The 27,249-nt window shown below is 42.4% G+C and overlaps 1 protein-coding gene across 2 annotated transcripts in view; it reads right to left on the reverse strand.

The window, feature by feature from the left end:
* Nucleotides 1–11,863: 11,863 nt before the first annotated feature.
* PLEKHA8 (pleckstrin homology domain containing A8) overlaps nt 11,864–27,249 on the reverse strand; it is a 33,005-nt gene continuing 17,619 nt past the window's right edge. For both annotated transcript variants that reach the window (XM_048838491.2, XM_048838492.2), the window contains 8 exons: nt 26,715–26,872; nt 24,799–24,967; nt 24,184–24,269; nt 23,718–23,776; nt 21,511–21,641; nt 20,776–20,846; nt 19,582–19,643; nt 11,864–18,575 (listed from right to left, as the gene is read on the reverse strand). In XM_048838491.2, coding sequence (XP_048694448.1) covers nt 18,378–18,575; nt 19,582–19,643; nt 20,776–20,846; nt 21,511–21,641; nt 23,718–23,776; nt 24,184–24,269; nt 24,799–24,967; nt 26,715–26,872 — 934 coding nt within the window. In that variant the 3' untranslated portion in view covers nt 11,864–18,377. The remainder of the gene's footprint in view (nt 18,576–19,581; nt 19,644–20,775; nt 20,847–21,510; nt 21,642–23,717; nt 23,777–24,183; nt 24,270–24,798; nt 24,968–26,714; nt 26,873–27,249) is intronic.

Consider the following 27,249-nt stretch of genomic DNA (forward strand, 5'->3'; position numbering starts at 1 on the left):
AGATAAGCAGACAAAGAAAGGGCTTTGGTATAAAAAGGCTGAATTTAAACTGACACAGAGCCTTTCTTTGATTCAACAAATGGACAGGACCTTCTGTCTATGTGGGTAGCCCAACACTTGTGGAAAAACTCGAAAGACTTTGGCTCACTAGGGCCCCATAAGAGTGACGGGTGACCTCCAGTAAACTGTTAGCATGAGTATTGGGACGTTTATTGTTTTTATATGTTTTCTCTACCATGCCTTGCCCTTCTACAGTACTTGCTTTCACTGCTGTTTTACTGCTTTCACTTACTGACAATTCCCTGCTGTCACAGATCGCACAGACTACCACCATGTTTGTCACTGTTTCAGGGATAACTGCACCTGTATTCCCCCACTGTTGTCCCTCAAGGACACTCGCTTCAGGTTTCAGGCTCCCAGCCTTCATCTGGGTGGAGATCTGTGTCTTTCTTCCTCCAGAGAGGGGTTTAGGCATACAGTCTCTTTGTACCGCCCTGTGATTTCTCCAGCAGGTCTTACTGGGATCCAGCATCTGCTGTTAACTCTTTCTCCAGGGGCTACAACAGTACATTCCAATTACCAACCACAAAGCAAAATACATTTATTCTTATGGCAAAAGCATCACAGAAAAAAACATATAAAATCAATACACATGCCTTAAGGTTACCAGAGGTCACCCATCAATCTTATGGGGCTCTAGTAAGCCAAAGTCTTTCCCACCCTTTGCAAAGGTTGGGCCCCGCCTTACAGAGAAGGTCCTGTCTGTTTGTTGAATCAAAGGAAGGCCCTACGTCAATTTAAATGCAGACCTTTTTATACCAAAAGCACTTTCTTTGTCTGTTGGTCTCTGAAAAGCCAGTTTGAACCAGTATATGCAAGTCACCCCAGGAGGTGGTACCTTTCTGGGGCTAACAGCTCCAGCAACTTGCCTTAATCAGCGCCCATTGTTTTTAGTTCCTGGAGGAGTTGTGGTAACCCGCCCCCTGGAGCAGAAAACAGTCAGAGGCCCACAGTGATATACAAACAATTCATAAACTTAATACAATATGTTCCCCAAAGATACTGCATGTGGCTGCAGCCATACTAAGGCCCTGCAGCTCCCATCAATTTCAGTAGGATTTGTGAATACACCGTGCTTCCGAAAATCAGACCATGTATACTTAGGGGTCTGAACTTGGATTCAGGAGACTAACTTTAGGCACCCAAGTTTTGAACATTTTGGCCATGGCTTTTAAAGGTCTCAATTTTGGTTTTAATTTCTTCTCCAGGAAGACAATAACTTCTATGCAATGGCATGCAGCGTTCGTAAGGTTACTGCCTAGAAGAGCCACAGAGCTTACCTGTTGTTACTTATGGTGACTACAAGATTTGGAATGACTGTAATTTATTACGGTCACAATGATTGGAATGAAGTATTTGTCTGGATACCTCTGCATATACACGGTGTATGCCTATGCCTTTCGGTAGGTCAGCAGATCGATTCACCCTCTTCAGCTTCTTTTTTAGTCTTGATGCTTCATTGCATTCAGGAAATTCAGTTGCCACATGATGTGCAGGAGATGTTGTTATGTGTCAAGTTCAGCAGGGTGTTGTATCCCTGAGCCCGCTGCTCAAATATCAGGTTACAGAGAAAGCACTGTAAGTAAGCCATGGTGAAGAGACAATGGCACAATGATGAACAGCTTCTCAGTTGCAGGAAGGAGGTTGGGTACCAGCTGTTAAGCAAAAACCAAGTGGAAAACTCTGACCTATAGGAAACTATGTGAGGCATGTCTGGTCTCTGAAGATTACAGATGAGCTGACAATATCAACACTGGAAACAGATGCTAAATTAATTGGAATAATCTTGGCTGAAAGCCATAGTCAGAGAGCTGTAGCCCCAACAGGAAGACAGATCAATACAAAATGCATCAATACACTTCACATTTATTTGCATCTCAATATACTCAACTGTTCCCTCCCTGGCATAGCTGCCGGTAATCTCCCCAAGCAGACACACAGATACATCTCTCTAGAAGCAGCTGAACGTATCTGTTTCCTTAGAGTTAGGACTGTGCTAGCTTGCATGGTGATCGAGCAGGGAGCTGAGTCTAAACTGTTACTTGGTAACTGGGGCTTGGAGTACTGGAGAGAGTCACTGATCTCCATTCCTGCTGCTGCAGGAGAAGCTCTTGCATCGGTAGTGACCCCTTACCAGAGGAGTATGAGGGGTATCAATAGATCCCAGAGAAACCTTAGCCTGCCCCGCAAGCCAGAACAGCAGCAAAGCAAGGTGGAGCCTGTTGCTAAGGGTGGAGGTTAGGGAAGATGTAAGAGATCTTTAACAAAAGGGCCTTGGGAAAGCCTTGCTCCCCAGTCCACAAACTCTGGCCTGGATCCTGTACTGACTTCAGTGGGTGCGGTGGCATTCAGCATCTCTGGGACCTGAGCCATAGAGGAGTATGAGAAGGGGTTCCCAGGCCTGTGCATATTTCTATTCAATGAGACACACCTTTACTGTCTTTGTTATTCCAACCCTGAATTTAAGTTTATTAAGTATATTAAGGTCAGGCTTGACAAAGCCCCGGCTGGGATGATTTAGCTGGGGATTGGTCCTGCTTTGAGCAGGGGGTTGGACTAGATGCCCTCCTGAGGTCCCTTCCAACCCTGATAATCTATGACTCTTAAACATAACTCTTAACAGCTAGTTGGGTCAAAATTTCTCAAACTACTAAACAGAAAAAAGAAAAGTTTGTATTAATCAGGTGTGGCAACATGTGGGACTGAATGTGGATAACGAAAAGATATAAATGTAAATGCCTGATTTAGTGCACCTTTCCCTGTTCCCTGTTTTTTTTCTTCAACATCTATGCCTGAGTCTTCCCTTACCCAGCCAGTTCGGAGAATGGCAAATATTCAAAGATAACTTACCTCCCTAGAGCTGTGATTAGAGAAAGAGCAAAGAGTTAACAGACCAAGCTGGCATTCAATGCTTGTGCCTTGGTTGTAGTTTTGAACTACAGGTTAAGGGTCTGATTTTTGTAAAAATCTGAATTTCAGTAGCTGTTTCCATTCCCACTGGCTGGTAAAGGGTGCCCTGCCGTGCAGCCCAGCATAAACAACAGAGCAACGTTTTCAACCAGTCCAAAGGGACAACAAGTAGCTCACATTTGCACTCTGTGTTTCTGTATCACTCAAACTTTTGGTGTCATAAGGCTTTCATGGACTTTCTCCCTCAAGATAAAGTCACTCAGCTCAGCTTGGCCCCAGAAAAGAGAAACAAGGAAGAAACTCCAGAAGAGTAATTTAAAAAAAAAAAATCATTGCTAAGTTTCTAACAGCTCCTCTTTAGGTTTCCCAGTTTATCTGCCATACATATCCAGCCCCCACGTCCCCCTATAAATTTAGCACTTTAATTTGTTTGTTTGTGTTTTGGTTTTTTCGAGCAGTGGTGCCCAGTTTCTTCAGGGAAAAAAAACCTTTGAAAAAGTTTCTGTCAAAACCCAGGACCTTTTAAACAATGAACTCCACAAAGACACTGTAAAAGCTGCAGTGGGTGCAATGGTGTTTAACATATGTATTTATTTTTTCCTCTCTCTCCCTTGCTTCAGCTTATTCATGATCCTGTACCTGCAACAAGTTCTTAACCACAAGTACTTACAGCTACGGTAAATTTTTCTTGAAGTTTTGTGTTTGTGGATGGGGGCTCTGCCATGCGTTAGACAATTATGCATATTTTAAAAGGAAGCCAGGTTGCCTCCCATGCAGTATTCTTGTGTTTGGATTAATACTATACAAGTGACAGCCACTTCCACTGACCCTCATTCTTCATCTCAGACCAAAATCTATTTTCTTGCAGCACAAATCCGGCATTAAAGCTCTTCCATTGTTACAAACCTACACCTGAAATGCTGTGGCGTTATTACTGAGGTTACAGAAAGTGTTAGGCTTGCTAAATAAATTAATTCCACATTTTTGAAAAGCTTCCTTCACTTTTGCTTCCCTCACTCTGGTTCTTGCTCTCATGTTTGGGCCTTGGTGGAGCAAGGGTTATACCCATTAGTTAATTCTTAAGGCCATTTTATACAATAAAACATTTTGATACAGCACAGCCTTGCATCCCTTATTAAGTTTACAGTAGGAGTTCAGCCAGAGAGAACATTTTTATAGAGGTGACTGCAGTGACTCATACTAGCAGATAAGATCTCAGCCCATATAAGTATCTTCCTCCTGAATACAGTGTATTCTTTCTGCTTTGTTTCTGCACAAAAGCAGGATGAGATGTTTTAATTGTAAAGTGAGATAATACAGAATTAGCAGGCTGGGGTGGCAGGTATCATAAGCCACAGAAGGCTAAGGCTGTAGCCTTGCCCATGCTCTGCCCCCCACCTCCCTGCCCTGAAGTTGGCGGGGGCTCAGCTCGAGCTGTGGCCTGGAGTTTGGGGCTTGGCTGGTGGCCAGGGTCTAGGGTAGCCAGTGCTCGGGCTGGCCTGGGGTGGCTCGAGCTGGCTGGCGAGGGTTGGGCCAGCTGGCGCAGCCCAGGGTGACTCAGGAGTCGGGCCTGCCAGCAGGGCCTGGGGCAGCTCAGGGGCCAGGTCAGCTCAGGGTCGGGCTGGCCTGGGGGTTGGGCCAGCCAGCACAGCCTGGGGCGGCTCGGGCAGGTGCAGCTGGGGTGGCTTGGGCCACGGGGGACTCAGGGCTCCAGCCATGCAGGAAAGGAGGGGCTGTTGGGGGGAGCTTTAGGGGGAAGGGGGCTAGCCTACCCAAAGGTGGGGGTTCACCCAATGCCCACACTGGTAAAAAATCAGGATTACTTCTAATTTTGAACCGCTGTTCTTTGACGTGTTAGCTCACATATATAATACTTAGTCCTGCCTCAATGCAGAGGACTGGACTAAATGACCTATTGAGATCCATTCCATTCCTATGATTCTATGATATTTGGCATATGAAAACATTGTAGCAGTGATCGTGCAGCAGCCCTGAGAACAGCTTGCTGTGTGTTCCCCTGCAGGCCCCAGTCATGAGCTCTTTTTATTCCTAGGGAGGAAATGTGAGGAACAACTGTTTGTCATGCAGCTGCACCGCACACAGATTTTTGAGTCAGGTGATATCTCTCAAGAGGACATGGACACTTTCGTGTTGTTAAAACTGCTTATTCCAACTTTGATTTGGATGCTGAAAATGAATTCGCTGTTGCAATTGTATCTTCAGTCCCAGTCTCACCTGAGAAACTGGGATAATTAAATATCTTTAAACATTTAATGCTAGTGAAAAAGCTAAACAGATGTGATGCCATTTTTAAATGGATGTCGTTGTGTGTGTCGGGGTGGGAGGGGGAATTATTATAATGGTTTCTATATTTGTAAAAATCAGCAGGGCTGCCCATACATAGGATTGCTGAAACATGGGAATTTCCATACTAGAGCAGACTGGTAGGCCATGTAATCCAGTATTCTATCTCTGTGTGTGGTCCTCAGATGCTTCAAAAGAAGGTGCTAGAATTTCTGAAGTGGATAATAGTGACATTACCTAGAGATCTGCTCATTGCCGCATCACTAGTATACGTACCAAGTATCTCTATTATTGTTGCCCTTGCCCTTCCTCTCCCATTCCCATGGTCTATTACAGGTACTTGTGGCATCTTGTCTCATGTACATTCACTAACACAAAGCTTTGTTGAAGAAGAGTGAAGGCTGCTTAGTGCCTCCAACCCTTCCAGAACATGGAAGTTAGCATCTGAAAACTGAAACCTCTGAAAACCAGAAAATACACTCAGTGAAATAAAATGTAAATGTTAGAAGACCAGGAAATGCACAGTTGAGGTAATGTCTCCCATGCCATGCCCCACCAATAACCTTAGCTCTGCCCCTTCTTTCCCTACCGTGAGTCACTCAGGGAGCTCAGAGTACCTTATACCTCCCTCAACCTAATTGCAGTATTGCCAATCACCAAAATTCTAAAATCATAGATTCCAAGGCCAGAAAGGACAATTGTAATTATCTAGTCCGACGTCCTGTATAACACAGGCTGCAGCCCTTCCCTCCAAATAATTCCGAGAGCAGATCTTTTAGAAAAACATCCAATCTTGATTTTAAAATTGCCAGTGATGGCGAATCCACCACAACCTTTGGTAAATTGTTCCAATGGTTAATCACCCTCACTGTTAAAAATGTACATATTTTTCCAGTCTGAATTTGTTTAACTTCTAGGCATTAGGTCATGTCATACTTTTTGCTGATAAACTGCAGAGCTCATTATGAAATATTTGTTTAGGTACCTACAGACTGTAATCAAGCTGCCCCTTAACTGTCTCTTTAGGTCTATCACAACAATGCATTAATTGCAATGCTTTAATTATACTTGTGGATATTCTCTGAACCCTCTCCAATTTATTAACCTCCTTCTTGAATTGTAGGCACTAGAACTGGACACACTATTGCAGGAGCAGGTGTACAGAAGTACAGAGGTACCTGTGCTAAATACAGAGGTAAAGTTACCTCTCTACTCCTACTCAAGATGCCCTTGTTTACTCACCCCAGGATGGCATTAGCCTTTTGGCCACAGTGTCACACTAGGAGCTCATGTTCAGCTGATTATCCAGCATGACTCACCGAATCTTTTTTAGAGTCACTGCTTCCCAGGATAGAGTCCCTCCTCCTATAAGTATGGCTTACTCACAGGCACTTAGTTCTTTGGCCCTAGATGTATACATTTACATTTAGCTGTATTCAAAAGCATATTGTTTGCCTGTGCCCAGCTTACTAAGCGATCTAGATCACTCTATATCAGTGATCACTCCCCCAATTTTTGTGTCATCTGCAAGCTATATCAGTGCTGATTTTATATTCTTTCCCAGGTCACTGATAAAAATGTTAAATAGTGCAGGGTCCCAGACATTCATAACATTGACCTAAAAACCATGAGGTTCTTTAAGAAGACTAAATGATGGTTTCTAGTCTGTTTCCTGATTTTTGAGCTCCCCCTGCCTACCCACACTGTGTGTGACCGTACTGCCATCTCCTGCAAACTTATTGCAAGCAAGATCTTGGCACCTGCTCCAGGCATGCTCCCAATAATACAAAGCACCTTTCTGACAAGGAATATCCCCCAGGGACCTGCAGAAGTCAGTTGGTGCCCCCTACCTTTGTGTGCGCCATGCTCCTGCTGCTCTCTCACAGGAAGCCATCAGCTAGGTTTTGGGAAGCAGAGCCAGATGCTGGAATTTTAAATCCCCCTTACTCCTGGTCAGGAGAAGCAGTCATGCCTCCAGGAGGAGGGGAAGCCCAGGGTTGCAGGCAAAGGCAGGTGATGACAGAGTCTGAGCACTGAGGGCAGCATGGCTCCAAGCAGCTGCTGGCTGGTAAGGGAGCCGTGTTCAGGCATTGTTGAGGGAGGTATATCTAAATGCTCCCCTTTAACAATGTGCCCAGGTAGAACAGCGAGAAAGGGGGAAGCAAGGGGGCTCAGCCTTACCCTCCCAAGGACAATGGGGAGAAGTGGAGATGGAATTACCTTGCTTTACTTCACAGGGTGGGAAGAGATTCCTCTCAATTGCAAGAAGCTAGTCCCTGCCTTGAGAGGTAGCCACAAGGGCTAAGACAGTGGGAGGCAATGGAGGGGATTGGGGAAGTAGGTAACTGTTGGATCCAAAGAGGGGAGGACTGTGAGGAATGAGTCAGGAAACAGGTAGGTGCTGGAAGGCATTTTAAAAACAGGTCATTTTGTAGGGCTCTATCATGGGAAATCTTTTACCAAATGATCCCAAATGTGCACCTCATATTCTATCCTGGACCCTCAATGTTTGAGGCTCTCTATTTCTGACTCTGCTTTTTAGCGAACTCTGAAAATTCACCTTTAAACAGAAACACTTATTTCCTGCCTCTAAGCCAGCTCCTACTACTGTTCCATATGAAGCTTTCAGCGCTGTGGGCTACCACTGAGTAAAACCAAAAATGACCAAACAAAAATCAGTTATTAGATTTTAATTAGAGAAATGGGTGCTCAGCACCACCGAAAGTCAGGCCATACATTGTGAAAGAAAGATTTTGTGAGGCAATGGCTGGGGGGAGGAAGAAGGAAAGAGCAGAAGAGGGGCTGGAATACTATGGTACAGACTAATCCAAAATAGACTAATCTGAGCCAAACTGCACTGACACTTGTTTTAAACTACCATCCACAGGATTAGCAAAATCAGCTAAAAATAAGCTTTAGTTAAAAGCTGGCCAAAACTATACAGGAAACCTTTAAAAGCAGCTGCATAACACAAAAGGATGGGACCTTAAATGTAATTGTTTAAAAAGTTTTACAATTATGCAGTCCAATTACCAAAAGTTAGAAAAAAAATACAGATTACCTATTAAGTGATTGTCCCCTGTCTTATTTAATACACTCTGTTGATGTATTAATGGCAAGTGCAAGGTCCACACCTTATCTCCGGGTAGTCTCATCCACAAACGCAAATTCAGCTACTATCTCCATGCAGAGGGGAGGGGCTTGGGCACCTGACTGGCAGGCTGGAAGGAGGTGCCTACTTTACACCCTCTCTTAGTGCTAAGTGCCTAAAACAGGCCACTCCTTTCTCACCAAAAAAGAGCAATGGAGAGACTGAGGCACACCCCACCCCACTGTAGCCAATGGCCAGGGCACTCACTCACATGTCGGTGACGCACTTTCAAGTCACTGCTCTGTATGACTTGGGGCACAGACTTGGATCCAAGTCTCCCACGTTCCCCTTGAGTGTCCTGGCCACCAGGCAATGTGGAATTCTGGGGTGGGTCTCTCACCATCTCTCCCATTGATGCTGTTCCACTTTGTATAAATAATTAAATATTCACTAGGCCAGTGTGGGGGGTAAGGGGGGGGGGGTAAGCAAGAGATTGACTCTGCACCGCAGTGGCTAGGCCAGTCACCAGGGATATGGAAAAGTCAGGGTCAAGTCCCTGCTCCAAGGAGTATGCACAAACACAGTGGCACCCTTTCAAGAGGCGACATTGAGAGGCCTACCCCAGAGTAGCCAAGAAGCTGCTGGTAGGACACTCAGCTAAAATGTGGGAGACCGGTACCTGACCCAAATCAGGCAGAATGGGTATTCAAACCTGGGTCTCCCAAACCACTGGACTATTGGCTATAAAAGGACCCACAGCCAGCTGCCTTTTGTGCAGATTACACATGCTCTCAGCACTCTGGCCCCACTGGGCCCTGCAGAGGTAGGTGTGAGGGAAGAAGGAGAGCTACCTAATTTGATATCCCTGCTGTTCTTAGGGATAGAGTTAGGATTTAGGGGATTTGTGCATGCTCACCAGCAGAAACTTAGGTGCCTACAGTCTTGGGAGGCAGCTGAACGGCAGTGGAACCTAAACATTGGACGTAGGTGCCTAAAGCAGCAGTTGGGAGCCTAAATCCTTTTGTGAATCTAGCCTCACAGAGAGGGAAGCTCATGCACACTCCCCAGGTATTGTGCAGCACATACTGCTGGAAACAACTTCACCTGTGTAAAAACAACATGTACAGTGTTCTGTGGTCAGTCAGAAACACTAGTAAAAACAGGACCTACCACCTTGCTTTTCAAAACAGTTTGAAAAGTTAAGGTACAAATAATGTGCGTTACCAGGGGGAAAAACTCCACCATTTCTTAAAATATATCTGATTTACTGTAACAACTGACAGCATGGTTGATACAACAGGACAACCCACCACTCCATCACTGGACATTTTCACAGTAGATGCTAGGACATTATTTGCCAGATTTTTGGATTATGAAGTATACAGAATCCACTTGGTCCTGCAGATTGCTGAGAGCTTGTGAACTCAATAGAACCTTTTCCCACCCATCCCACTAAAAGTAGGGAGGGCCCCCTACTATGAAGAAATCTGCCATGCAAGCATTCCTTTAACTCACACTGGGTGAGCACTGGTAAGCAGGGGTTGGGTGGGAGGAAGTGGGAATGCAGGGGATGGGCTGGAAGACAGGTTATGGTCAGGGCACAGTAGTTTGCATGCACATGATACTGAAATGATGGCATAGCAGCTGATTTTGTGATTTGCAAGCCCCTTCCTCTGCCATCCTGGAGGCACTGCCTTACCTGATCGTGTGGGAGAGCTAACCTTTGGAGAGATGGCAAAAGTGGTCCTGGAAGGTCAGCCCAAAACATGGAAACATTTCTGGCAGCTCCCCTGAACCCACCATTGACAGCCAGCTGCTTAGTGCCTGTGGTGCAATACTCTGGTTGGCCCATCAGCATGCAGCGCCTGAGCCTTCACTTTGCCATGAGTAACAAGGCACCGTGCTCAGAAGCTGGAATGGTGGCACACCACTGCACGACTAAGCCTCTAATTATTGTGGGATCCTACCTCATTAGGAAGCAGCCTCTGTGGTTGTTGGCTCACCAAAGATTTGAGAGCCTTTAGCTGTGAATGTGAGACTGCTGCTTGGTTCAGAGTGTGTAATTCTCTCCTCCCTCATTCAGATGTGGCTGTGCACGATGGTTGGGCCTGTATGTACTCCAGAATGTGGCAGTCACCTCTGTACTCACCAGTTTCTTCTAGCATGTGCGTCGGTCTCTCTCTCTCCTTCTCCCAAACCCCTCCAGCTGAAGAATGCCTATGAGCAAGGGACATATTTCAGGCATCTTCACTCCTGAACTCTGCCATGGAGGACAAGTTGGCTCACTGAGCCAATGGTTTCCATTGTCCTTCAACTCACACAGGATAAGGGAGTGCCTCCCCTCCTGATCTGGGCAAGAGAGACCCCTACCACTTGCATTTCTCTCCCATGGTCGCATACGGAAGAGACAAAGAAGAAGTGAACTTCTCTCCACTTTCCCTTAACATTTTTAAAGGGACAAGCCAGCTATTTTGTTATTGATATGTAGCTATATACTAGGTAAGATATAGGTATGGATTAAGGCAGTAACGCAAAAGCCTACAGGCCTCAAGCCTGTAAAACAATAGCTTAGCCAAACCGATGCCTAAAACCTAAAGACTTGACATAAGCAACCAACCAGTAAGTGACCCTATATCATGTCACAAGATAGAGTGCTGTAAAAACAGGTATAGCTAAACTGCTGGCAGGTGACCACAAAATACCAGTTTATGCTAGTAAACTGGAATTATGCTAATTCCATTGGATATTTTAAGATAGGAACATCAGCAGATGGTCAACTGCAAGAATGCTATGGTAACCAGGTAATGTATATGCTAATTTAGTTGAGGTAAAATAGTAGGTAGTCTGTAAGAGGACACCCCAACATTGTTAGGATGAGGAAGTCTTGATATTGATAGGGGGTTGAGCACTGTTATGAATATGTATGGTGACCATGCAACTTGTAATAAAAGGGCCAACCTAGGCCTAAGCATTTGGGATCTTCCTGAGTATGCCACAGTGATGACCACTTGCTGATCATCTATGTTACCTACTTCAGTTCTCCGCAAAGGATAGTGTGAGTATGCAAGTGGTGGACATTGTGTATTATCTCTGTCTACTTTGCTATGTTGCAGGGTTTCTGATATTGCTGGTTGTACTAGTGAAAGTATCACAGATTCATAAGGACTTCCCTAAGTGTGTCTCTTGCATTTACACAGGGGTCCTCATTCTATCAAGAATTCTCTGGCCAATCTGGAGGCAGTGGAACCCTGCCAAACCATGGCATATTAAACTGGAAACGCTAAAGGATATCTAATTAACAATCAGGCAACACTTGCCTTCATCTGTATCTAGGAATGATGCACAGAAATTCCTCCAGCTCTGGAGCTGAAGAAACTCTCTCACCTCTCAGTTTTATGACCTTAGCAGATAGTGGGTAATGTTTTGGGAATGAACCATATCTATGATCTTCAGGAGCTTTTCTGGCCCAGGAAGCCACAAATATTTGCTGGCTTCAGCTCTTAGCAAATCATTTTTTATTATAAATCCAACAGTTTCCATTGGCATGAACATTCTCATAAAAAAAAAAAAAAAAGATACATACAGGCTGTTTCCACTAACCAGAACCGATTACAGTGCCTAGAATAATGGAGCCAAGACTGGAGCTTAAGCCCCACCGTATTTACAAGTAATAAATAAAAATTATAAACAAAGCTTCTTAGGAAACCATGCAGAGAAAACGAAATTTTAAAATAGGCATATTTAAAAATAAGTTTATTATCGCTAAATATAAAAATCTGACAGAGTTCTTCAAACATTTCTCAAAAACAAACAACAAAACTAAATCTTAAGTATGGAATATAATTCTGTAGAGAGAATCAGCATAGACTGAAAGCAGGTTGGTGCCTGACCTGCTTTCATTTGGTCTAGTATCAATGTGTTTACAACACAGAGGGGTTTGTTCATCAGTCAAGACAAAGTAAAATAAAAGGCCACATACCTTCTCTCATCTTAAATACTATACATCTAAGCAATGCTCACTATAAGCCTAGTTTAATGTTCATAAAATTAATGTCCAACATGTCCTTGGAAAAATGAAGGAGCTGGGAAAGGAAAATGCACAAGCAAAACACTTCACTTTTCAGTTTTGTTATTTTATTCTTGAGTGTGATTTCCTTGCTCTAATTAAGTGTAACTACATGGAGACATGATAAAACACAACACTACATAGGAACCTCAAATTGTTCTGATTTTTGTTTAAAGGTGTCAAAGAGCAAATATGGGCCCATGAATGTTAAGACTACTTAGGATAAACAAGCTTAGAGCTAAAAACCTAGTCAGGATATTGAAACAGGGAAAATTAATAAGCCTTTGGCGCTTCTGGGGTGTCCCTTTAGTTATAGAATAAGATAAGTATATTAAAAATAGCTAACATCCACATCTTGAGCAAGTATGCATTCTAATGCAATGGGGGATTTGTGTGCTTAAATCAGGCACGTGCAGAAATGTGCATATACACACACCCACTGACACTGGTTTTAGACCCTGATTCAGGAAAACACTTAAACATATGCTTTAGTCCATCCATGTTCAGGACAGTCCTTAGATGTGTGCTTAAACATGCGTTTTAAGTGCAGTCCTGAACAGGAAGACCTTCCTAAATCAGGGGCAAAATTAAACTCTAGACCAATGGTCCCAAAACTTTCTACCTCGTGACCTTCCCATCTAACGGTGCCGTCCCCCCCCAGGCTGGGAGCCAGTAGCAGAGCGTGGTCACGGTTAGGGCTGAGGCTGGAGCCATGGCAGGGCCAGGAACCACAGCTGGGAGCAGAGCCATGGCTGGGGCCAGGAGCTGGGAGCCACGGCAGGGGGCAGAGCGGCGCTGGGTGGTGCTCCCATCCCTGCTGTACCCCGCCCACCAAATGTTCCTCCACGCCCACCTAGGGCAGTGCGCCCCACAGTTTGGGGACCACTGCTCTAGACAACGAAGTCCAAGTTTTCAAGTTCATTACTTTGGCCATTTTGATCTCACAGCACTGTTTAAACCCTCACATGAACCATGGGTACTTCCAGACTTACCACGGGATAGTTTCACTTGTGTGCTAGGAATCCATCCCCTCCCACAACGCTACCCCACTACACAAGTGATTTTTATACACTTGGAGACCACATGGAAGCCAAAAGCTTTTAGTTTTTTCAGGGTAGGGTGGTCCTGGATTCAGCTGTGCTGTCTGTCTCACCTTGCCTTCTTATCAGCACTTTGCAGGCAAGTGGAGAGAAATGAGCCTATCTTTGAAACTGTGCTTTTGCCAATAAGAGCTGGAAACTGTCACTACTGAAGTGTATTGATTTAGATTTCAAAGGTCAAATTAAAACTTCCCAGAGTTTTACTGTGATTGGCAAAGCACTGCAGTGCCAGGGAGAGACACTTCAAAAAAGGCAGCACATTCTTCACAAGCCCCTTTTCGCTTGGCTGTCCAGCTCTGACCTTGGGCCCATCTTCAAAGTCTCTGTTTTTAATCACTTGAATACAGTGGCATTGTGGCTGTTTCGAACTCCCCAGGAGTTCTACAGGAGACGCTGTAGCCTGAAAGCAGCATAGCCGACTGCAAAGCAGGCATGAGATGAGGAGGTCAGGTGAAAGGGAATTTTTAGCCCTGCAAGGGCTTGGCTATTGCTTGTTACAGAGCTTCATAGGAACTCAGGGTTCTTTTAACCACCTTTTGCAAAAACCAAACAGAAGTTTGAAACACAAGTGAGTGGCGGAAGTCCACTGAATGAGGGGAACCCTTATTTAAAAAGAAAAGTATTCTATAATGGCCACACACCCGTGAAGTGCAGTATCGACGTAGGCATAAGCTACAGCATTAGACCCGACCTGGAGAATACAGCAGCACATCTAAATACATAAAATCTTGCAACTACAAAAAAAAGTTTGACAATTCTTAAACCACAAAATATGTTCAATGTAATGTAAACAGTGACCGTACTGTAGCCCAAACTATTGATTTACTATAAATTACTTTTACCAAGAGTGAAAACATATGGCCCTTAAAATACCAAACACTTGTTTAAAATGCACTTCAAATTTAAAATTTTGCTTTTAAAAGTTAAGGGCCATACTATAACATAAAGATGAGCCTCCTGGGTATGTTTCAGTGATCCATTAATCTATACCTCTACACACTTGAGTATTAATAGTTCACCAGAGCATACCCATGGTGCCTTGATGCTAGGGTGCAGCCACATGCAACTGTTGATTATGGTGTCTTAAAGTATTGAAAAGGATGTTAGAGTACGTTTGTTTGAAAAACAGCAAAAATCAAATCAAATAAAAAAAAAATCTCATCCACTTCTAAGCAGAACTCTTTATTTGAATTATTGGGGAGCTCTGCTCTAATGCCAGTGGCACTGTATTACAAAGAGATATGACCTTTATTAAAATATGCTGACAGCTATTGTTCTCTACAGTATTTGTATCAGATTGCTTTGGGGTTTATCACGTCTTAGCAAACATGTGCATTGGATAGTCTGTGCTAGTGTCATACTTTTTGCTGGGGTTCTGAACTGATCTATACCAACTTCTCACAAAAAGCAGCCTTGTATTGTAAGCCGACTATATTTTTGCCATGGCTATGTAGAATCCCTGAGAGTATGCAACTGCCAGACAAAGGAAATAACTGAAAGCATTTCTAAAGGAAACAGATGTAAAACTTCAGACTGATAAAGGTTAACAAATCAATGCAGTTCATGTAAGGTATGCAAAATGGCTATAACAGTATCAGCATGTGGGAGTAAAAGCACATTTTAATCTTGTAGCTGTCAGATCAGTTCCAAGATGCATGCTTGTTGCTTGGCTGTGAGGCAAGCACAAATTCTTTTAAAACTAAAGAGTCAACCCACTCTGGGAAAAACAACACCATATTTTTGTCTCTGAACTTTAAAATGATCAGTGGTGTTTAGTCAGAAAAATAGAGAAGATTCCTTTGATTTAGGAATTATAAAGAACAAGTGCCTACATATTGGGCCATAGCTGGCAATCTGGTATATTGGATAGTTAATTCAGTTTTGTCACTGTTTCCCAAGAAAGCCCCTGACCAGCAATTGTAAAAGAGCTAATTCTGCAAGGAAGAATGGAGACAAGGAAACTCTTCGGAAGAGGAGTGTGCCCCACATAAGCAAAATAATTTATTGGTCTGTCTGTGTATCAGACGCAGGAAAATGTCAGTTCTGAAGTTAAAAAAATTAAAATGAGGTCACGAACGGTGTTCTACTTTAGAAATGAAAATCCTTTCCCTCTTTGCACCGGTAAGTTTGGATTTTCCCCACTGGTAAAAATGTGAATGCTGGGAACTGTCCCCCACTATGAGAGAAGCTTAGAGCAAAAGAAAATTCCACTTTTTATTCATTCTAACTCCACAATTCGTTTCTTTTAAAATTTACTTCATAAAAGAGGATCTCTCTGTCCTTTCCTCCACTGTGTGAAAATGTAGTCTCTACTTGTGCAATCACTATCTTCCCAGAGCATCCTGAAGAGAGTTATGAAGCCAACGTCGAAACATCACCTCAGTGAAGAACCTTAGCTGTAACCCTGAAGAAACCACTTACTAGGGGGCATGGCCTGGGGTTGTTCTATTGACATTTGTGTGGATTACTCAGCATTTATGCTAAAGAGAATTATATGTGTAAATCGCAAGGGTAGCTGGCTTCATTCTTAGTACTGCAGCTAGTGGAATAACAGAAGCAACCTCTGGCCAAAAAAAAATATTCAATTCTATATGCAAGCATGAATAGAAAATGCCTCAATTTTCAAAGGGGCTCAGCACCCACAGCTCTGAAAAGAAAAGAGAAAAATCAAGCCAATTACTATTTATCTATTGCTTTTGGTGTCTACCTTCAGGCACCAAATTTAAAGCTTTTGGTCTTTTCCTATAGCTGTTTTGTGCTTTCTTCAACGTTGGCAATTTTTAGTATTCCCTGGATAGAATGGTTTGAGCACTAGGTATATAGCTGTGCTTCAAACATGGAATTATGCTTAAACAACCTGTTCTATAGGAATCCAGGCACAGGGAGCACTGCACATCACTAGAATTCCTCTTGGTATCCTTGATTTGCTGGACCTAAGTAAAAGCATTTCTCCTGCGAGATGGCAACAAAAATGTCAAAATGTCACTGAAGAGTTGTTTTCTCCTCTATTTATAGTGGCTCACCACTCTCCCAAGCCCTTCATTCTAAAGTGTTCCTCCCTTCTCTCTAATGTACAATGTGAAATTCACCCCATGCAGAAGGCCAGCAAAAGTCCTATGCACTAAAGATCTACTTAAACCCTGAAGTGGGACTAAACAGTCCAAATACCTTGTGCTGGCCCTCTACACAAAGTCAAATTTCACTTTTTAATCATTTGAATAACTACAGGGAAAGCTATTAATTCTTGACTCCAACAGACCTGTTTCTTTTACTTGTATCAGTGGGAGGAAAGCATGGCAAAAATCCCCATTATCCTTAATTCACAGTCAAACCTAGACACTTTTGGATTATATACTTATAGCTACACTAATGTGTGATGGTTTTATGAAGAACTATAGTTCCCCCTAGAACTGACTCATTTCAAAACCAGCCTTTTATAAACCCCACTGGCAAAAAACAAAACCAACACCCATACCCCCTCCAAATGCTAATCTAGAAGCATTTTTATATAACTTGTTAGATTGCTGGTTGTGTTTAAACCACACAATACCCAGCAGTAGTTATGGGATTTGGTTTTGAATAGGGCCTTTAAAAAGAAGGCTATAGGCAAACTTTTCAAAAGCACCTACGTGACTTAGACACTTACAAGTCTACGTCCCACTGACTTTCAATGACTTAGGCGCTTTTGAAAAGTTTATTCTGTCTGTTACCTGAGTAAATACAACAGGACCGATCTTCAGCTACTGTAGATGGGCGCAGCTCCAGTGGAAACAATTGGGGCTTTGCCAATTTACATTTGTTGAGGATCTGGCCCAACAGCTCCAGCGCTTAGCACTAAAGCCTTGTTAACCGCACAAGGGCAAAGGAAGCAGTCATGATACTAGTACCAAGATCAAGGTGATGCATCTTGACAACCTTCTCTCCTTCTGCCACGTAGAGGCCTCCCCCTGCTGGGACATCAGCAACAAGGCTGGCATCACAGTGAATTTAAGGATTATTTTTCTGTCTGTCTCTTTCTCACACACAGACAGACACAGACACAAAAACAGGATGAGGCAGGAGGAGCTTCTTGGTAGAACAGCTCCAGGAGCCTACTAACACTGAAAGACAACTCTGTTTTCATGGACCTGTGAGGAGGTGGACAGTACCTAGGACAGCACAGGGAGAGCATGCCTAGTGTGACAGGGTGACCCTTAGGGGAGGCCAAGGGACCCTGGCCATCAAGGCAACACTTGCAGTAACAGTCTTTACTGCAATTTTTTTTAAAACAGGGCTGTGAGTAAAATCAAGTCACTATATAAAACACAAGGATGCAACCCAAAGTTTACCTCACGATGGCACCAGACTGACCACTCAGTTAATCAGGTAGAGAGTTCTACTGCCCCCTCTTCTGCTATCAGTGCAGCACAGCTCTCACTAGCTCTGCCCCTCCGCTAACACAGACAGACAGAAGACCAGTGAAATGGAGACTAGCATCACAGCACGTGGACAGGCACAGAACAGGGTGAGGGCAAAATGACGACATCAGCACAGCATCAGTGCTCCCATCAAAGCTGCCCCTCCGCACTAGTAGTGTGCACTGGAGCGAGAAGGCCTAATTCTGCTCTGTTACATTCATGTAAAAAGAAGAATTATTTAGCCCAAAGGTATTCACCATGCAGACAGTTGCAGCCTTCAAAGAAACAGCACCGCTGCATTTAAACACAAACAAGGATTAAAAATACACACGCACACCGATTCCTCCACCTCCCATGCTAAGGAAAGATACAACGAAGAGAAACGGCATTCAGAAAGGGCTCGTTAACAAACGCAGTGCCTGAAGTTTTGAGGTACTGTGTCACTGTGGTTACACCACCTCATCCGACTCCAACCCATGTACTTCATAGAGAGTGTCCAAGATATTCAGCTGCTTTTCCATGGCTGGCAAGTAAATGTGGAGGTCTCTCTGCATTGCATTATAAAAAGCTTCTTCCTGATTATCACACTTCTTCACAGACAGTGCTGCCACAAAGTCTTCATACGTTGGTGCTGCCCTTAAAGCTAACTGGGAGAGGAACAGAAGTTCAAAATCTCAGACTTGAAAAGTGATTTTTGATACTTCAACTTTTGTGTCCCCATTATGAGACACTTTACAGAGGCCTGATTTTTAGAAAGTGCCTATATAGCAGATTTTGTGATTACAAGTGGTGATTTTTTTTTTTTTTTTAAATTTAGAATTTAAAAACATTAAAATAACCAACATGGGTGCATTTTCAAAAGGAGCCTACGTCTAATTTTCAAGAACTCGAACTTGGAAGTCTAAGTTTTTCCCCCCCCCCCACAATAATTTTACCCCAAATCTTGCCGCTTATCCCTTCGTCATGAAAAGTGTTGTTATTACATCTGGCTGGGACTTCACATAGTCTCTTCAATACTATTTATAACAGACACCAGGGGGCACCGCTAGCTTGGCTGTAGCTCACGAAAGCTTATGATCAAATAAATTTGTTAGTCTCTAAGGTGCCACAAGTCGTCCTTTTCTTTTTCCTGTTTCCTTGGTTACTCTATTTGAGTAAAGTGGGTCTTGTTTTCACAACTATTACGTTTCAGTCTTCCCTCCCACTCTACTCTAATGTTTCATGCACTGGAGGAAAGAACATCTTGAGGAGACAGAACTACATTCCAGAAATGCATTTAAAAATATTAGGAAAAGATGTTGTTAATGAGGCACTCTAAAATATTCTGACTTTATTTTTATTTTCCTAGAAAAGACCCTATACGATGTGTGGCAAGAGACATTTCTAGACTAAATCTAAACACAGACAAAAATTCTTAAACTAAAAGAAAAATAGATTCCTCTGTGAAAATCAAACATTAAACCTAAAATGCTAGCCCCAACTCTTGCCTCTGAGGCAGAGATCTGACAAAGTGAACATCTCTGTTAGTTCTTTCGGTACTTACATTTCAGTACATTTCATCAAGTATCAACCATAGCATAAGACTGGATTAACAGGTGAATGCAGCCAAGATTCTGACTAGCTGAGTCAGCAATTAAGATGTTAGCCACTTACCGCAAAAACCCCTCGCACAACCCAGCCGTGATGCTGCCGTAAGGTCTTGCCATAAGCATTGTCTTAAAAGAAAGGAAAAGAAAAAAAGTTCCCAATAGTATTTTTTAAATTTTCTTCCAGCTCACTTCCACCTGGCTGTGAGAGAGGATTTTTTCCTTACACCTCTGCACAGCACTTCAGTGTAAACAGCCAGCTCTCAGATCTTACCCTGCTCTCAATTTTTTCCAATGGGAGCTCTTAAACCCATGCGAGTTAGCCATTACTCCTGTGGTTGGCAGTAGCAGTAACCGAAAGGCCTAAAAAGGCTGCCCCACACATCCTGTGCATTCACTGGAGGGCATGGGAGAATACTCCCCCCTGGATACAGCTGCTCGGATTACTTGCTGGACATTCTTTTTGTGAAAAGTGCTTTAACAATTTACTGCAAATAAAGAAAGTTATTCACCAATATGTTTCTTCATTATCCGACCATTTCTACAGATGGTCAGATAGGATTTGGCAAATAAGTTACCCAATAAATCCTCTCTGTCAATGGAGACCAATTTATTTGCAAGTACAATTTTTGTTGATTAGCCCTAGCTCTGCCCATGCCTCACCCCCAGGGTTCTCAGTCTCTCTAGTACTCCGTTCAGTGTGAGCTGCTGAGCACTGTGCCAATTACACCATACTATGGGGAAGAGCCTCTCCACAGGGGCTGAGCAAATACTACGTGCTTAGTACGGTCATTTCAGCTCTGTGCACTTTCAGCAGCTCCCACATCCAGCTGTTTAACATCTTAAGCTCTGTGCTTTCCCCATGTATAAAACAGATTCAGCACTTATTGTGCCTACCTCACAGGGATGCCAAGAGGCTCAGTAAAGAAAAGCCTTATATAAGCATAAAGTTTCTTACAAAGTTTTAACTTGCTTTAAGATACATTTGGGATGTCCCTCCCCCATTTTTAACTACATGTAAAAACAAAATTTGGGGGAAAAATCCCATCAAATAAAGACTTGCCTCGTACAATGTAGTTATCTGTAAATAGAGTATTTGGCTCAAGATTACAGTTTTCAGAGAAGGTATTTCTTGAAGGCAAGCTACAGGGAACACTAATTTTAATATTAATAAGAGAAGAATACCCAGACCCTGAATAATGGAGAAAAAGCTCAATTATATAAATAAAAAAGTAAGAACAATAAAGCAATTGGCACTTACTCAGAGCTGTTTGAATATTCTTTTCTCCATTCTTAACTTCTGTCAAAAATCCCTTCAAAAACTTTAAGCCTCTGTCAGGAAGAAACCAAAAAAAAAAAGCAAAATATTTATCACCAGACAGCCCCCCAAAATTGCTGAGTGAAATAGAAGGGTGTGTAACATCCCTACGTATGCATACAAAAACTCATTTGTTTCACATAAAACTTTAAACCATTTTGGCCAAAATGTGACATTACTAAAGGCTGCTCACTGTGAGCAGAGTCCATGTCTTGTTGCCTCGGTGGAAATGCCTGGAGAAATCACATGTGAAGTCTCCTCTTGGCCTATTCACTTGTAACAGCAAACACAATATTGACTAGCCATTTTTTTTTCATTTGGGTAAAGAGATGGATCCATTACTAATCCCTTTCAGCCACCACTCCCCAACCACCCAGACAGGCTGTGCTCCAAGTCAGAGTTTAAGTGCTGTAGCCTAGGTCCTCTGGATGACTCAGAGGCGTGGCAGGAAGAGTTACCTAGGAAGACTATTCAGTTATTTCTCTAGGAAAAAGTAGGTATTTAGACCTTGTGCATGGTATGCCCAATACTGGGATGTTAAATTTGAACGCAGTGTGTTTGGACTACTCAGGTGTGCAACGAAACTAGCAAGAATTGCTTCCTGAGCCCGATCTACATTGGTGAAGGGATCTGGGTAACACCTACAATTAAACTGAAGGTTTGGCACTTGGCAGTTACCTTTTTAGCCACAAAAGGGCCTCAGTTGCAGAGTTTCTAACGTGTGCTAGCTCAGCACTCACTTCATGGAGCACTATCTTCTGGAGAGTGTGGAACTCTTGTCTGTTGGTTATATATTTCTGATTTATCTTCTGAAGAGAAGACAACAGTTTATACTTTTACATGGTTCCATTTGATATGACAAAAACATTCTGCCTCACAAGAGCTATTTACCAGGCCTTTCACACATAAAAGGAATTCCAGTTCCCAGATTAATTCCTTGCAGTGTACACTCAGAAGTAGACTCCAAATTTGAGGGGCAAAGTGCCTTGCTTTGTTCAACAGCCCCCTGTCATTTTAAATCTGGAGGGGCAGTGACGGGCCATGAAGAGAGTTCTGTCCATTCTCCCTGGGAAGAATGGTTACCTCAACTTTCAGAGAGGGAAGTTCATGCTCTGAGCACTTCAGGGAAAAGAAAAACGTGGTTAAGGCATCATTACAGTGGCAGCTGGAGCAGCAGATTCTGTAAGAGACTCAGAATGTTTGTTTTATTTTTTTATAAATGTAGCTTGTTTCATATAACCCACCCTTGTAAAAAAAAAAAACACAAGCCAACACAATCAGACTGTCTTAACAGGCTCTTGTTGTATATATTAGAGATATATTTTGCCTTTCCACTCTCAGTGCTATCTTTCCTAGTCCTTTTCGGTTTCTATAGCATTCTTTTCTGTTAAATTGTATATTTTTTATGCACTTGCTCAATGCTAGTAGCTACAGCAGGACCCTGTGCTGTAGTAGAAGAGAAGCAGGCACAATGGTGTACGCGAGGAAGCTATTTATTTTCCATTTTTAAAACGTATTTCTTTGGAAGCCTGAAATAAGTGATGTTCCCCATTATGTGTTTAATTTCTTTTTAAGTGATAAATATTCTTTCCCTTCATCTTGTGAGTAGCACACAAAACCTTTTCAAGCTTGGAGCCAAAAGAAAATGTTCAGATTCAGAGGTGGCTCATCAGCTGGTGTAAAACAGCACGGATTTCAAAAGAGCTACGCTGATTTATGTCAGCTGAGGACCTGGTCTCACAATGTACTCGCTGGCTTCTGATAGAGGAAGGAAATGCAAGGTTTCTTTTCAGCCTACAGCATTAACAAAACGGATGTGGCTCGTGAGGCCTTTAATTAAAACACTATCAGTACAGAATCTAAACAGCAACTTCAATCATATTCATTAACTGCTATATTCTAGCATGCTGAATGGTTTATATCAGGCCATCACTCAAACGGAGTTTAAAAAAAATCTGGTTCCACGCAAAAGTTGGACTGTGTTGAAAAAATATTCTGTACTTGCAGTACACAGTGTAACATCCCTTTCTGCATTTTGATCTGACCAATAGGAGCGTTACGCAAATATTAAAAAACCTCCAGATACCAACCCCACCCCTGTATATTCCACATGCCTGACCCACCTCCACCTGCTCCAAACAGACCACACACTTCCTTTGTGAGGGTTACTGTATTGCATTAGACCCGACGTCACTATGTGTTTCTACATACAGTCATAACTGTAACAGCAAGCCAGCTGGGTAATGGATACCGTGTGGGTACTACAGATCAGCAGTTTGTAAGCTCAATTTCTGCCTACCTCATGGTTTTAAACACATCTTTAAACTCTCAGGTATTAAAGATGGAACAAGCCACCTATTGCACCCAAGGATGAAAGAGGCAAGGAGGGAAAGGAGTTCTTTAGAGTAGCACAAGAATGTATTACTTGGAATAATGGGGTGAAACTAAGCAATGTAAAAAGTTACGTTGAATTATCAGGGGGGAAAACCCTATTCTAATGGTGAGATCTATAAGAATGCTGAATAGTTTTCCAACAGAAGCAGCAGCAGCATGATTCACCCCTTGAATCATTTAAAATCACAAGAGGAGAAATTACAATTATTATTATTTATTAAGTACATATACTGGGGGCCAATCCTGCATTATCTGGAGTGTGGAATAGTGGACTTGCTAAAGAAAAGGCCTAACTAATTTCTATGATTTTAAGATATTCAGTAGATTGAGTATGGGATTATTGTTCATAAAGTTAGATATAAGTTTGGTTGCGCACCCCGACTTAAGGAAACCGGTATCTACATTTATACACTATTTGTTTGGGTGTTTCAGCATCTGTTTAATTTTAAGTTTTGTTTTGTTGAAAAGTCAGTGTTAGAAATGGCTATTACCTTGATATTACCTACAAAATCCATTTTAACAGGAGCAAAGACTGTTGGTCCAAGTTTGTCTAGAAGAAAGAAGGCAACATTTTAAAAGCAGTTTCTTAGTACTCTTGACTCAGCAATATCCATTTCACCTACTACCAAAAAGCTTTTCTCAACAGTTAAAAAGAGAAACAGAAAGATGGAAGTCTTTTTCTTCCTTCTGTTACAGGACCCAAAACTCCAGTCTGTACATGAGCTAAAGACACCAAAATAATACGACCTAGCTCTTATAGCAAGTTTTACCTATAGATCTTAAAGCACTTTATAAAGGAAGTCAATATCCTTATCCTCAAATAGGATTAAAGAATTGAATGATCTTAGTGAGCCTGAGTCACACCTCAGCCATTTCTCTTATTAGGCAGCAATCTAAAAGGATTCATGGCATAGCTGCTACAGACACTAACTGTAGTGAAAGTAAGTAACCACTTACCTAAGACTGGCACTATTGCATAACACGATTGCAGAAATTCCTCTGTGGGGATGCCGTCACCCTCCTGGAGTTCAATGTCACTAAACCTTGAGATTCCAGTATGAACACAAAGAAAAAAACATTAAATACTCCTGTCATACCTTACCCACAAGCAATGGAAGAAGGGTTTGCTTTTTTGGAAGGAGGTCACACTGCAATCAATAAATATTTCACAATATTTCACTCTAAATAGAGTAATTTTCCAACTTGTGATTAATTGACCAAATTTTCAGAAGTTCAGCAAGTATTGCTGCCAGTTACTCTTGCAAAGGAACCATCCCAAGGATGGTGGGGGTGAGTTAGGGAGTGGGGAGGATAAAAATCACACAAAGTAGTATTTAAGTGATGGACCTTTTACCATAGTACTTACCTATTAGACTGCCTTGTTCCAACTTCTAGCACTACAAAACGTATTATAGATTTACTACAAACAGTACGATGTACAAAATTATCTTTGTTGGGATTTAAGTAAATTCACCATTGAATGGATCAAATACTCAATTGATTAAGGGCTTTAACCATATAGTCTCAATATACCAGCAATTGTTCATCAATTGCATGCAGGAGCTACACTACCTAATGTTCATGACACTGAAGAAGGTAGGTAAATCCTCTTCTTTTCCTTCTCCACAGTGTGATGGAGCCAGTCCACTTATGGAATCCATTGCCAACTGCAGCGATTCGTTAGCACTGTTGCCCTCTATGGGCAGCATCTTGCTTTCTCCATCGTCTTTAACTTCATCACCTTACATTTAAAAAGAAAGGAAACCTCAGTTGCTGAATGATACCAGTTATCTAATTTGAATGAGATTCTCTGACTAGTTCTTCTCTGGTTATCTACCTTATTAATTTAATGGTATCTTCTAAGGTATTCAGAATGAATGGCTCTATTGATCTTTGCATGCACGGTTTTCTACAGGCACTAGCAGGACTACACAATACCGGCCACTCTCGCTACTCAAATTGGAAGAGCACCAGCTCCATGGAAGAGATGTCACTTTGTGAAATGTCATCACATCTTTTACTTTATTCTTCTTTTTCCTTTGTCCACTGAAGGGGAAAAAAATGCGACTAAGAATAAAAATATGCAAAAGGATGGCAGTGTTTGCCTAAGACACCCTATGTGAGAGCCATATTGAACTTGCTGGAAAAGGATTAAATGTTGACTCACACGTGTCCTGTTATCTTACCTGGATAGAAAGGGCTGTGGGAGTGGCTTGGTGGAGAAAGGACTGAAGGAACCCTAAGTTCAGCCAAGACTGGGGAAAAGGTTTGGGCTGAAAGTATGTTGTATTACCATGAATTTCTAAGTAAATGAAAACCAAACCCAGGGAAAGGGGGACGTGGACTTGGTTTTAGAGTAGGTGGGATGAGCATGGGGAAGTGGAGACCTCTCATCAGACAAGGCTGCACAACATCTTCATGATAGGAACGCGTAGTCGTTTTCCCTCCCCATTACTGTATTTCTGATTTTTCAACTATTTCTTCTGCCTATGTGAGACCAAACTAAACAAGTGCAAAGGAAATTCTGGAGAGCCAGCGGGAGAGCTAAATACTTGTGACAGACAGAGCATAACTTGGTAAGCGGAGAGGAACCTTGATACTTCTTATGTTCGTGCACAAATTCTGCTAGACCACCGGTTGCGAGTGCCTGTCCTGCATAATGTACAGTAAGGGAAACACAAGAGGTCTGAGTCTGACCTAGTCTACTCAACAAATAATAATAAAACCTCAAACACTCCAGCATAGTGTCTCAGGGCTGGATTCCATCGTATACTGAATTGTTTTGATATAACCACATTAGCATAAATATCAGGCTATTTCTGAAACAATGTCAAATCAAAATATAAATAAAATGTTTTAACTTTGCCTATTTCGGACAGATGCCAGCTAGAGCAATGGATACTTTAATACAATGCTGATTGAATAGTGGTGGAATTTTCCTAAAACAAATAACCTCGTCATTTAAGGGGGAGGAGTTTGGGGTTTTTTGTTTTGGTTTTGAAAGATCTGTCAGTGCACGTACGAGTGAATTGAAGGCCACTTGTTCAGAAACCTGCACACACAGCTCTCATATGCACTCTTGATAATCTGGCCTTTAGTATTTGAAAAGGGTGCCAACGAAGGGCCTTGGGGAATGAAGCCCCTGATCCACATAGCATGTGCAGTGCAAATGTTGCCTGAGTGCATTGCCAATTTCCATCAATTGTGATCCAGAAGAATGAGCTCTAGTGTGACAGCAGTTTAGTCCTGTACCTCTTCAGTTCTTGGTCTCTCTACCAAGGCCACCAACAAGGGTGTGAATTGTGTTGGGAAGACTTAACCCCTGGGAAATGGACAGAGCTCAAAGTAAAACTTCAGTAATCTTGTAATAAGTCCTGACATACTCCGTCTCTCTTGGGAAATGAGATATCTCACATTCCTTATAAGACTGTTTGTGCTCAAAAGTACTAACCACCCACCCTGGATAATATTTTGTTCCATGCGTTTACCTGTCAACTTCTTTTCTACATGGTCTTCAGCTGAAATGTCACAGTCTTCCTCATTAGATTTCAGATGTGAGGGTATCAGAGTGCTAATCAGGGTTTGTTCACAATGATTAGTTTCTGCCTTTACGGAGCCATTTTCACAACTGTTCAATTCCATCTGCCTGATGGGGGGGGAAACACAAATGTAAACCAAAGGGCAAATGTAACACTTTGCTTGGCATGTCTCTTCCTATCAAAAAAACTGTACATAACAATGTGAAAGAGGGACTGGAAATCCAAAAGTGTTGCCATTTCTAGATTGCTGTGAGAAAAATGTTTGTCTAAAAACATCAGAAGGAACCATGTGGCTCCAGAAATGTTTTTCCAGTGTGTATATTTACTGAAACAATCCTAAGCCAAGAATATGGAATATATGAGAGAGAAAAAAAGGACATACATTATTTAAAAAGAGGGGCACAGCCAACTTGAAATCCAGTTTGTTTAAATAAATAAATGGTAAGCGGCAGATATTGTATCTGAAACAGTCCTGCTCCCACAC

This window comes from Caretta caretta, chromosome 2 (genome assembly GCF_965140235.1).
Source record: "Caretta caretta isolate rCarCar2 chromosome 2, rCarCar1.hap1, whole genome shotgun sequence".
Classification (NCBI taxonomy): Eukaryota; Metazoa; Chordata; order Testudines; family Cheloniidae; genus Caretta; species Caretta caretta.